The 13,447-nt window shown below is 42.8% G+C and overlaps 1 protein-coding gene across 2 annotated transcripts in view; it reads right to left on the reverse strand.

Annotated features, from left to right (window-relative positions):
• Positions 1–7,161: 7,161 nt before the first annotated feature.
• LOC116696789 (progesterone receptor) overlaps positions 7,162–13,447 on the reverse strand; it is an 8,028-nt gene continuing 1,742 nt past the window's right edge. Inside the window, exons 2-9 of one of the 2 annotated variants that reach the window (XM_032527959.1) lie at positions 13,284–13,420; positions 12,948–13,064; positions 12,404–12,544; positions 12,082–12,291; positions 11,348–11,492; positions 10,217–10,347; positions 9,908–10,059; positions 7,162–8,315 (exon numbers count right to left, since the gene is read on the reverse strand). In XM_032527959.1, the coding sequence (XP_032383850.1) occupies positions 8,151–8,315; positions 9,908–10,059; positions 10,217–10,347; positions 11,348–11,492; positions 12,082–12,291; positions 12,404–12,544; positions 12,948–13,064; positions 13,284–13,420 (1,198 nt within the window). In that variant the 3' untranslated portion in view covers positions 7,162–8,150. The remainder of the gene's footprint in view (positions 8,316–9,907; positions 10,060–10,216; positions 10,348–11,347; positions 11,493–12,081; positions 12,292–12,403; positions 12,545–12,947; positions 13,065–13,283; positions 13,421–13,447) is intronic. The other variant, XM_032527960.1, reaches the window with a different exon arrangement.

Consider the following 13,447-nt stretch of genomic DNA (forward strand, 5'->3'; position numbering starts at 1 on the left):
GCACTGAAGGAGAAGAGGAAAGTTACAATTAGCCATGCTGCCGGGAGTGCAGCCTCATCCTATAAGACATGTTTATGCTTTAGTCATGCAGTAATTACATATGTCGTCTTTTGTTTTCTATTCCCCATAAAGTGGGGAGCATAATTAGGATAAAAGCAAATTAGAAAGAAGAAAAAAAGATCCTACACTGTGCTTTTTGTCTTCAAGCTCATTTAGGCCTCAGATAACGTCTATGGGGTTTGAAATGGGAGGAGAGGAGGGGCAGAGTGGACTGTTAAGAGGGACTTTGCATCTCCAGATGGGAGACTTTAGTTGAGCTGTAATGAGAATGCATGACGGAAACAAAGTTGATGGAGCCAGACAAGGCAGCGCCTTCATTCAGGAATACGAAACCAAAAAGATCTATTAGAACTTTTCTAGTTTTATTCATCCTGATATCAATTCTGAGCTTAAGTGGAATAGAAATGTCTTCATTAAATGTTTAAGGGAACATGTCTAATTTCTTTTTCTTTTCTCTATATTTTTCCCACCCGCGGCCAACAGGGAGGACCAATGAAAAGGCAAGTACAAACGATGGAAAAACAAAAAAGAGGAGTGACTGCTCCTAATGGGACTGTTTTTCAGCAGCTGCATTAACAAGCCTGTTTGATTTCCTACTCCTAAGTGAAGTTGTCAGCCCATGTGTCCAGCGTGCTATGTTTAGGACGACTTAAAGAGTTGTGTTTTATGGCACCGGCTGATAATAAATGCTAAAGCGGTGACCTTACATGTCTTTCCCCGTGTTGCTCCATGGTCATTCTCCAAACAGACTGCAAAATTCTTAGCTCAAGAATCCATCATCGTTTTTTTTTTAAAACAATAACACGCATTTCCACACTGGCTCTGTGAGAAACACGGCCCGGGGGGATGGAAGAGAGCCGCCTCGAGTTGTGGTGAACTCCTCTCAAAACATCATAAAGCAATGTATTGCTTTCAATTTAATCTCTTGTGTGTCAAATAAGGTTAAAATACTTATACCTCTCTGAGAGGGGATATTTACATATGCAAATGTGAGAATAGTCTGCTTTCATTTCCATAACGTGAATCATGAATGTGCTTTAGGTTTGGGTGGTGATTTCCAGTTCCGCTTAGAAATAAAAACCATATTTGGTGCTGTAAAGATTAGAGTATTGATTCCACACACACAAAAACTGTGGTGGACAAACATGTATGCACAACCCGTGTGTTGTGTTGAGATTCTTATGATTGTGAATGACGTTACGATTACTATCTTGATGAAAATGTATTGCCATGTCCTTGGAAATGTGGCACAGCAGTCGATGTGGTTCTACAGACTCGGTAATAATCTCCACTGTGAAGGCTACAGACTAAAGACGCTCTTCGACTGATGGAACAATAGAAGGGGGGGGGGGGGGGGGGGGGGGGGGGGGGGGGGGGGTATTCTTTTGCAGAGTCTGCAGTATTGGATTTGGATTGTAACATGGCAGTATCAAGTTAGGAAGTGAAGCGCCTTTGAATATCACATTGGAATCACAATAGACAAGGGCCGATTGTTATTGCAACGCACTTCCATTAATAATTCAATCATTTGACCCGTGACATGATTTCCCGTAAAACAATCTGATCCTCTGAGGGTTGATAGAGATATTTCAAATCTATGAATGTGTGTGTGTGTGTGTCTGTCGGTTTTGACCTTCCCAGCATGACACAAAACCGATGCCTGAGGCTGCGACTACAAGTATAATATTTAGAGGAGAGAGAAGATATCAGAAAGTGTGTGTGCTGCAGCATTTGAGTTCAGTTCCTGAACTGAAGATGTGCCTGTCCCAAGGGTACTCCAATAAGCATGCCACAGAAATGGAAGGCCTTACACAAACTAGGCACTTAAAACTGAGCAGCACTCTAGAGGTATAAATCAGAACAATATGCAGAGTGCATAAGATATATATGAAAAACACAGTATGCGGGAGAGTGGAAAGAAAGTCAGTAATATTGTAATACATTGTTTAAAGGATCTCTTCTGACAGAGGAAATGTTGCTGTTCCAAATGTGTCCTGCTCCAACACAAAGACACACACACACACACACATGCAGACTTAGATGAATGGAGGGACGGGAATGAACACACAATTGCATGTACACACGAAATAACAACGTGCTCACATGCACGCGCAGGAAAAAAGCAACGGGTGCCATCTATCAGGCTGCAGACGGGAGCATTGGAAAGGGAAATCTGTCCTGTGATGGCTGTAAACGAGGGCTGTGGCGGCGCTGTCACATTGCGTTTGGCCGGGACGCTGGAGCGACGAGGGGCTACGAGGGGCGGAGGGCTTGGAAACTGTGTGCAGATGTAATGAACTTGGGAGATGGCTGGTGCATGGGCAGACACTGGGATTCCGTCACAGCTAGTGGTGCTCTACTGCTGCAAAAAATAATAAAAAAAAAAGGGTGGAAGGAAGTAAATTGAGTGCAGAGAGGAGACGAGTGGGGAAGAGGCAATGGGAATGATCAAGACAGAAAAACAGAAGGAGAACGAAAAGCAGAGAAGGGCCAGGTATGCAGCCCCGCGAGAAAAACATGGCGCTAATCGCTGTTGGATTGGTGAGGCAATAACAGTGTGATACCAGAAGAATATTTACTCTAATTAAAGCCAGCTAATGTGTCTCCAGGTATAAAGGCCGTCGGCACTTTCCTGAGAATAATTAGAAGCACAGAGCGTGTATTGTCCAGGAGAGCGGTGCACAGCTCCCTTTGTACGTCATTAACAGTTCACCAACAACAAAAGCTGAGTTAATAGAATGTAATGTGGTCTCCTCACCCGTCCGTTTGTTCAAATGGTCATTAGGGTAATGCAGAATAATTCCTTCCTTCTGTGCTGCTTCAACCCAAAATGACTCCTCCCCCCTCCCATGTGCCCCCTTTTTTTTTTCTGAAGTCCTGCCTCCATTTCCCTGTTTCTCTCTTGACGGGAGAGTATTCTCGGGCCTCTGTCTTCCACATCGAGATGATAAACATGATTTCATGGCGCGTTACAATCATCAGTCTTCGTAAAACATACAAAATCCTCCATAAAAGAATTAATTCTGCTTTGCAGAGACGGAGCCAAATGTATAGATTTACAATTCCACACTCAAGTTCCCCACCGTGTTTTAATGCATCATAAACACTTGGTGTTTTTTGGTCTCTGTTCCAATAAAAACAGAGAGCGCGGGGGTGTAATATCTGGAGCTGGGGGAAATTAAAGCTGAAGTTCCTCTCCTCTTCAGTGCACTCCCAGCACACACACACACACACACACACACACACACACAACACACACACACACGGTTATCAGCAGCCCAGAGAGAATCTAAGACCACATCTACACCCAGTGAGGGAACCTGATACACCCACATCATTCTCCCCTTCCCCACTTCCAGTTTTTTCTCTTAATCAACACACACACACACACACACACACACACACACACACACACACACACACACACACACACACACACACACACACACACACACACACACACACACACACACACACACACACACACACACAAACGCTCCTGCTGATAAATGTGACGTCAGTTCAGTATGATTAACTAAAGCTAATGAAGACTGAAAGTGATCTCAAACAAGGTAACCATAGAAGGGAAGTCTTTGAAACCATGAAGGGTGCATTAGAACAAGAAGTGGACATTCTTTTCTTTCTTTTTTTCTCCATTTCTGCTTCTGCTGCTATTTCCAAAAGTCTTTTCAGTGTGCGGTGACAAACATAACCCTTCTGACTGGTGGAAAAATAAATCATAATTTCAAGTGAAGACAAATGCCTTATCCATTGGGAGTAGCCTCAGGCTATAGCCATAATGGCCTCTCTCTCTCTTTTTCTTTCTGCCTCCCCCCGTCTCTCTCTACCTCTCTCTTTCTCTCTCTTTCTCTAACTCTCTCTCCCTTCCTCCTTACTTTTTGTCTCAAAGCAGGGAGTTTCCCCTAACTAGGTTAAATGTCCGACCAAAGCAGCACAAAGCTGGATCAGTGCAGATCAGGAGCGAGGAGGAGATTCTTATTTTCAGACTCGTTTCACAGTGAACCTGGGTGAAAGATTGCTGCTAAGCTACAAATGTTGAGCAAACAAGAGACAACTCATCAGGTACATCCATGACTATCCAAACACTTGACGCATAACACTAGGTACTTACTCATGTCTCATCTTGTGTGGTGGCCATTAAAATTATGGATTTCCCAACCCTGTGTGTGGTTGTGTGTGTGTGTGTGGTTGTGTGTGTGTGTTTGGTCCCTGCTCGGTCTTGGCTCGGTGCGAGGCAGGCCAGCTGCAGAAGTCTGTCTCCTCTCCTCTGTCCCTTCCTTTGCTCTCAGTGCTATCGGGTTGCCTCTCCTCCTCCTCCAGCCCATTACACAGGCCTCTTTATGCTGCGCTAAAAGCTGCTCATGTTCAAACACTCCTGGGAAAAGGCTCCTTAAAACACGTCGGGAAGAGAGGCCCTGTCTGGTAAAATATTAATAGGAAGTTAATTGGTTGTTAATGGACTGGTGCTTGGGTAGGAATCGCCCTCCATTAGACAGGCCACAGAAACAACCCATTCAGGGGTGTCATCTTACCACCTCCACAATCTAATTGTTTCCCGGTCACTGTAGCCGTGAGCTGCGGTAACCTGGTGTTAAAGACATTATTGCTGGGGTTTTATGTAAGGTCCTGCAAGAAGTACTGCACCCATCCTGTGCCAACCACATATCCAAGTGAGCTTGGCATTGCTGGTGTTTGGTTACTTAAAGGAGCAGCGTGTCGGATTTAGGGGATCTATTGGCAGAAACGACATTTAACATTCACAGCTATGTTTTTAGAGTGTAATCACACGTGTGTGTTGCCAATTGTGATCTGGATCCGAGGACATCGTGAAACATGGTTCTTTGTCATGGCTGCTGATGTGTTTTCATCCATGTACTGTATGTGTATTTGTTGTCTAACTGTCCGGAGCTGCTAAAAAATTAATTTCAGTGTAAATTGACAATAAAGTTGTATTGCACCGTATCGTATCGTATCGTTTCGAAACTAAGAATACAGACGTTACCTGAAGGCCACCCTCACCTATACACGCTTGGAAAGGGGGGTGTGAGCAGACTGCGGGGAGATATTCAGATCCTCCACACTGCTCCTCTGAGTGTCAGCTTAGTTGTTTTCTATTGTCACCCTCTCACATTCAGGGTCACGTTGAAACTCTTTCCTCCCGTTAATCTTCTCCACATGAGGAAATAGTTTCAACTTTTGTTGTTTGTGGCCAGAGTGTTTGTGCTTTCTGCGGTTGTCGTTACCCAACAAGAAAAAAAATCCCTCTTCTGCTAGAGTAGGCATGTAATATTGATGCAGAGCAGATTCGTGGAAAACACAGAAATCAAATGGAATCCAAACTAAGTTCAAATGTCGACATCAACACATACATTTTTGATCATTGCAAACCTACAAGACGCCATTCCTTTTAAAGGGAAGCCACAGGGACATGGGTAGCAGGGAATATATTTAGAAATAAGTGATATTTCAGCATGTCTTTCAATCCCAACTTCGTTCAGCTCCAATTCATTTATGAGAGGGACAAATACTTGTTGAAAGAGGTTGTTCAGGAAATGGGAGTTAAAATGGCGGTAGGAGAGGTTTCCCAGGCGGACGGTTTCTTACAGTTAGGGCTTTTAAAAGCACTGAGTAAAAATAAACCACCTCTCAAAGATATGTCATTTTCCCTTTAGCCTTGCGGAATTGAATGTTTTAAAAAAATCCAACTTTTTGCTCAAATTTACAATTTTCTTACAAAATATTGACGTTATTATATTCTAATAAGATGTAGCTTTGACTTCAAAATGAAGTTTTCACTATTTAACCCTTAATTAAGCATGTGGTTGAAATGCATTCTTTATTTACTTGTCCTCTTTATTGCTATGACCTCCCCTCTCGTGACTCGGACCATTTAATGGGAACCCTGTTCAAACATTGAGTGAATCCGTGTCCAATTACATTACCAAGCAAACGTCAATTGATCCAACAGATGTCCTACTCTACTTTTCCAGTTTCAATTGAACGGCGTAGAGTCCAGAGCAGCCACTAGATGGTAGAGAAACACAGGCTGTCAGCAGGCATGGCTGACAGGATGAAGAGATGAAAGAAATCCGCAGGGCTCTCTCCTTTGATTGATATGTTCTAGTAACCTGCTGTGTTTTATTACCTGGCGGCGTGCAGACGGAGAAACTCCTGAGGGTTTAAATGCTGTGGGAGAAAACACTTTTTAGAAAACACACACAGATGTTTTCTAAAAGCCCGTCTGCAGAGGAGAGGAAAAACAGAAGCATTAAAATGTATTTAAAGAACAGTAAACACTCATTATGCAGAAAGGCAAATTATCGGAATATACGTTATGATATTAGAGTGTAATTATGAATGCATTGATGTGTTTATCACTTTAATGTTGCAGCTGGCAAAGAGGGGGCTAATTACCCCCCACCCAGGGAATTTTATCTTAAACTATACATCATGATTTATTTGTTGATTTGTATCAATAATCTGCAAAGTAACGCAAGGCAAATATAAATGTAGTGGAGCAGAAAAGTACAATATGTATTTATAAATGTAGCAGAAAAGCAGGCAGAAATAGAAATCTCAAGTAAAGTACAAATACCTCAAAATGTACCTAAGTATAGTATTTCCGTGTTTGGCTACTTGTATCATGATATGTTTGGCAGCTCTATCTGGAGTTTGACATATGCAATTATGAAATCTGTCATTTAAACTATTTCCTTGTTCATTTATATCTTTCTTTTGTTTACTATGACCTCAATACTTTTTAAATGTATCAGCTCTACATAGTACCAAACAGCTGTTTTGTAATTGTCTGTGCATATGTCTGTTTCTTGTCTGTTTTTTTTTTTTACTAATGCCACAAATCAAATTGCCTTTGTGGATTAATAAATTAATATTAAATTGAATTGAGTAGACACACTTCATTACTTTCTGTCCACTTGACTGCAGAGTGACATGAATCTATCAACCAGAGAAAAACATTAACATGCACTCACAAGAGACCGAACTTAAAGAGTTGTGTGCTGCAATGCGACCACGTGCTTTCTTTAACCCCGATATCATAAATTACAAAAAGATACACACTCATGCTTCAGTTTTTATTACATGGTTAGCTTTAAGATTTGCAACAAATGAGCCGATTCTCGGCTGGACCTTTAACGTTTGGCACGTTACATTGAATATATAATGATACACAACAAAGCACTTGCAAAGAACACTTTTTAAGAAACTGTAGAAAAGTTACAACAGTATGAAATGTCCACTGTGGGAAAAATTGTATTAGAATAATATTTGGCATTCAAAAACAAGAAAATAACAAGTCAACCATTAGAGTTTTTTTTTTCCAAATATTTTTTTCAGTGTGACCTTTTGTTATCACAAAATTCATAAATAATCACAATATTCACAATATTAACGCAGTCACTTGCAGTTTAAAAGTGTACGTGTATTGTCGACAACTAAAACTATTAGTCAACTATTATTTTCATGGATGAGAACAGCTTTTAGAGATATTATATTCAGGCCAGACGGCTTTGCTTCTCAGCATGCATGCCACAACCGTTTATTACCTGTCAATCAACTTTGTTCAACTCATGTGCACACAATAACATCCATTGTTAAAAAGCTAGTCCAAATGTCACACCACTGCACACAGACAAGCCATGATAACGTGAACGCTGCAGTCATGTTTTTTTCTCACTACTGTCTTACCTCCAAAAGTTAAATATTGCCTGTTGTCAGTTAAAAATATGAAGAAGCCTACATGCCAGGTGGTTGGCCTTTTAATGAGCCTGTGTGAAGAAATGCATGCTACAAAGTGCTATTATCAGCTCTAGAAACAGTTGTGTGTGATACAGATAATAGGCAGTAAGAAAAATAGAGAAAAAAGCAATTAGATCGGAAGAATGTGCCGTACACCCTTCATAGCTTCACTTTGCTCACCCTGTAGGTAAAAAGGGGCTCATACTACGCCCACCTTATGAAATCATAAACACTTGTTAGCCGTTTCTGTTTTCTCAGAAATGGTCGAAGGACTGGACGCCGCAGCTCAAGTAACATGTAGAGACGGCCCTCTACGCTGTGTTGTGGAACAGGATGGGCTTGACCATGCCCGAGAGGATCTTGGGCACATGGACGCTTACAATCTCCGAGATCATCTCCGGGAAGTTGACACGCGTGTTGAGGGACTGAGCTTGGATAAACAGATCATAGGTGAACTGGTGTAACTTCCTCACAACCTGAGAATGATAGAAAGACGAGAGATTCGGGACAATTATTGTGTTACAGCGAATGTGTGAAGCATTTGAAAAAGAACAAAAACTGCAGATAAAAGAGGAAATCGCTAATGGCACTAAAGCCGTAGTTCGACATGAGCTTTAAGAGGTGATTTTAAAAAGATGACACTCATTGTGCCACTCTAAACCCAACAGGCAGGCTGAAGACGAAAGGGGTCTGAACCCTTTTCGTCTGAAAGTCTAGTATTTTTTAGCCTAGAGGGCCCAATCCCAGGCCGCCCTCCAGCTCATAAGGCATTAGAGGAGCTGAGGTGTGAGTGGGCCACTGACAAATCTGAGCCTTTAAGAGTAAATCCACAGCGAAAGACATGAGACTGAAAGTGCTGCAGCTCTGCTCTCTTTGGGAAGAAAGTTTCCAGCCCTTCTGGTCACGCCTCAACCACTGATGTCAGCAGTTTTCTCTTAAGACTGTTTTCACCAATGACTATTAAGAGTTCCCAGAGTCCTGAGGCGGAACCCAATCGGTCTACACCCTCTAGTGGCAGAGTCTGCATTAACAGAGATTACAACAACTAGTTCAAATCCCTTTAAGTGTAGCTTTGGAAATAAAAAATGAGTCTCAAAGTATGTTTCTGTTTTACTGATTATATTCATCTTAGATACATCTGTGAAAGGGGATCTGCAAAATAATAAAGAATTATACAGCACACTAACAATTTATTGTTTTGGTAACACATACGGCGACGTTGGAAAAATGGAATGCCATTGAGTAACACTATCCTCTACTGGAATTAACATCCAAAATACTATTTAGCATTTGATTTTTTATGACTCGGCTTGGCTTTTTAAGACCGGTGAGTGTGTTAAGCTTTATTGTCTCCAGTGATAGGCAGCTATCCAGAGCCAACTGGTGTGCCAGTAAAACACATGTGCACACAAACCTGGGTCACTCTTCAATTTTTTATTTTACTGCTTTAATTTCCTCTGGATTTTATTTGGATAAGCAAAATCCCCTGTTTCCCGATTCAACGTAATCAGGTCAGAAACCACATGTTGGATCTCTGAGCAGCAGTGTGTATACAAGTTTCTACAACTAAAGTAAACATTATTACAATACTAAAGTGTACATTCTTATTTTAGAGCTATTATTTTCCTTGTCTGTTCATGTTGCATCTGCAGAACTGAGCGGCTGCAAATGAAGTTCTACTTGACTTGACTTGACTTGGCAATGCTTCCACCAAAGGGTGACTCATCATTTCCCCTCCTGATATGCACCCGGTGTAGAGCAGCTAAAACCAGAGTCATATGAACCTTGGGTATGTGTGAGTGGCTGGGGATTTGTGCATAAACTGGAGGTGAAAATCCAGGTTGTCACTTGAGAATAAAAATGAAAAGGAATAACGTTTGCCAGGATAATTTTACATTTGGTTAACACAGTATTGCTGTATGCCCGAATGCAGAATCGCAGACTTTGATCTACACTATTTCCTGCTTAATTAGTTCAGTGATGCGAACCGAAATTGCATTTATATGATAGATCGCAAAGTCACAGCATTGGTGCGTTTTGATATATGAAGTAAAATTGTGTGTATTACCGATTGGAGGTAGTCCAGCAGCTGCGTGAGCTCAAACAGTCTCTGTGTACGGGTGGTCTCTCCGCATTGGCTGGCCAAGCGATCCAGCTCCTTGATGTAGGAGGTCCGCAGTTCATCAAAACAACGCTGGTTCTTCAAGCCCTCCACTGGCACTGTGACCACAAAGCCAGAACACAACAATAACTCTCACAGACTTTATCCACCCCACCAAGTCTCTGAAGTATGGCTGAGCTCTATTATAGTCGTATTTCACATGCTGAGTTGACATTCAACTTATTTAATTGATTTCATTGTTCCCGGCTGACTCACTGATGCTGAAGAGGACCAGGGCCTTCATGCAGAGGAACTCCTCCTGAGTTACCTTCAGCATGCAGAACCTTTGGGAGAGCAGCTTCATCCTCACACAGTGATCGTACATACTGGACACTTGCATCCTTTGGCTGTGGAGGGGGGGGGGGGGGGGGGGGGGGGGAAACACAGTGTGAGAGGAGAAGAAAAAGAAAAAAAGCACCGGTGCGACATAAGGAGGAGTGAGAAGGCAAGAGTGTCTCAGGCAGAGAAAAATATAGAAAGGACGAAGATATTTAATGGAGGCAGAAGCGAAAAAAGGGTAAAAAAAAAAAAAAAAAAAAGCAGCAGCGGTGAGAAGAAATGAGTGAGGTGGATAATGGAAAAAGAGAACGACAGAGAGGCAGAGAAAAATGAGGGTCAGCAGCAAGGGCAAGCATATCCATTACCATGCAGGTCAAAAGCAGCACAATAGAGTGACAGAGGGCTAATGCAGACGAAATGAGTGTTTTGCTAATGTCGCCGAACGGAAGCTGCTCCGGGGGCCCGTGGCCGGCCCCAGCATTCAGGGCACCACTGTCCTTCAACACCCAAAACAATTTACTGATAAGAGGTGGATGAGTTGTTATTTATGTATATGAAAGCACGGCGATTCGCTTCACCAACTCTGTGGGGACTTGTGAAAAGTACAAAAGAAAAAAAGGAGTCACAAACACTTCCTGATAGAGGCTGGAGGAGGTTCCAATGAAAAGTTGAAAAAAGGAACTACTCTGTCACTGTTCTTGGTTTCGTGAAAATGAAACAGAATAAATGATCTGAGGTGATCCCTCTGCGGCCACGTGTATCAGACGCTACGGATACGCTGAGAACAGAGCCGACGTGTTTACCACCTCGCCTGAAAAAGACGCTGTTTAATGTGGGATTTTGAAATCTTCCTCTGAAGTTCTTCCCAATCACGGTGACAGGTGAATTCTCATGATATTCCAACAAACCCAATAAAAAAAAATACAAACAAATACAGCCGTTGATGCCCAACCTAACTTCCTTTTTCTGATAAAGAGGCTGCGCCAGGTACGCCGCTCTTCTTCTACCTTTATTATTCAAACACAACTCCAGCACGGCGTGTAAAGTGAGTATATTTGGGTGACTTACTCGTTGAAGACCAGGTCCGGAGCAAAGAAGAGCAAGGAGCTGTTAGTGAGTGTGTAGGACCTCCAGCCCAAAGCCAGCACCATCACCCCCATCCATGACAACTGAATCACTGACATCTGATCATCCACGTGAAGGTCACGGAAACCTGTTAAACACATTGGTTTAATCAAACATCTGCAACATGATCAAATAACTCTTCACGGGTCAATTTCCTAAAGATGAAGGCTTCACACCCTCGATATCACAGTGTGGATGCATTGCTGGCCTTTTTCAGCCAGCTATTCCTGGCTTGAATATGCACATGTCACCCTCTAGTGGTTAACATATGAATAGTGTGGTTTGCATGACGTGGGATTGGCTGGAAGTTTAACTGGCATAGAATCCGGTTTATCTGGTGAGCGAGACATTGAGGCCTTGCCCAGTGATATCAGATATTAAATCAGACGTTACTCTTTTCCTGATGGCTCCTGAGCATGTCTATATAACGGTGAACTTGGGGTTACATGAGTGACTGATTCGCCTCTCAGTGTTATCCATTCTATTGCCCAACATCACATGTCTGACCTTGAAGTGTGTTGCTTGGCATAACACAATACCAATGGTTTGTCTAGCGTTACACTGAACCTGAAACAACTGTGACGTTAATTTAGGACACGCAGCCTTGGCAGAATCACCAACTGTACATGTAGCATGAACTAGTTCACAGTGTGTTACCTTGGCCCAGATTAGTTTACCTGGTATTGCCTTGGCCCAGTGCACCACAGTTACCAGCTGTCTTTCCCCAAGCTCATTGAGGCTCGTGAGCAAGGACGCGGGGCTGTCTGGCAGCCCGTGGTCATGTCCAGCATTGACCAAAGCTGGCTCAATGGCCTGCAAGACGCTGAGCAGGGAGATGCAGGAGCGCACGGTCGGGGGGATGCCTAGAGCCAGGGCCTGGGATGCTGCTAAAGATATACAAACATACCATCAGAATAGTTTATAAAGAAAATAATATCACATTTTTTTGGAAAAAGTACATTAGCATGATCCTTGTGTTTATGTGACACTAATCCTTACTTTGAGCTGCGACAGCATTTCCGGACTCCGTGATTATGTCTGTCTTCCCGGCCCTTTCCCCCATTTCTCCTGCCCCCCTGTGAGCCAGAGGTTGATCCTCCTCGCCTTTCCTCGTCGATCCAGTTCCCTTCAGCCTGCGACCTAGAACCCACCACAGACAATACATACACGGAGAAGACAAGAGGGCGTGAAGGAGATAAGAAGCTTCCATTTCAAGTTGTTTTGACTGATTTATTACACAATAAATTGCTGGGAAAATCAAGAACAAAAACTAGCAGGGAATACTATAAATCAGCCAATGGAGCTGTTCTATATCATCATGTGGCAAAAGGTATTCCAGTAATGGCTACTGTCCAAGAAAATGCTCTTTTGGCCTTTGCTGAAATGCATTTGTTACACAGTATTTAAGCTGGAACATTTGATTAGTCAGTTCTGATTCAATGCATAGAAAGTATCTAACCACCCTGACCTCATTTAGCAAATTCACACCACACATACTGTACTTTCCTTTCCTCGTCTCTTATTCTGTTCTTTAGTCCCTCACCTTTCAGGCTCATTCCTGACATGAAGCATCTCTTCAAGCGGCACGAGGCGCAGTTTTTCCTCCTGAGCTTGTCGATGGTGCAGTCATTCCGGCTGGCACACAGGTGGTTCTGCTTACCTGGTGGTACAGAAATGTCCCGGGGGTTGAGTTCAATAACGCCCAAGTTTCCACTCATAGCAAAGATATGTGGGTGTTTCCTGATAACTCTCATGTTGTCAGGTCACTGTGCCCTGACTGCATGAACCAACAAGTGGGTGTAATAAATTATACTGTATCAACAGAATTGCATTGTTTCTGTGTTTGTGTGCACTTGCGTTTTTTTTGTGTCACACCCACCTGCAGCGGCCCTCTTAAAGAATACTTTGCAGCTGCCACAGGTGACGGCACCATAGTGACAACCTGAAGCATCATCGCCGCACACCTGACACACTCTCCTGTCTGATAGGTACACACCTGGAAACAAATCCTCATGCCTACACACACACACACACACACACACA

The sequence above is a fragment of the Etheostoma spectabile genome, chromosome 10 (assembly GCF_008692095.1).
Source record: "Etheostoma spectabile isolate EspeVRDwgs_2016 chromosome 10, UIUC_Espe_1.0, whole genome shotgun sequence".
NCBI classification, from domain to species: Eukaryota; Metazoa; Chordata; class Actinopteri; order Perciformes; family Percidae; genus Etheostoma; species Etheostoma spectabile.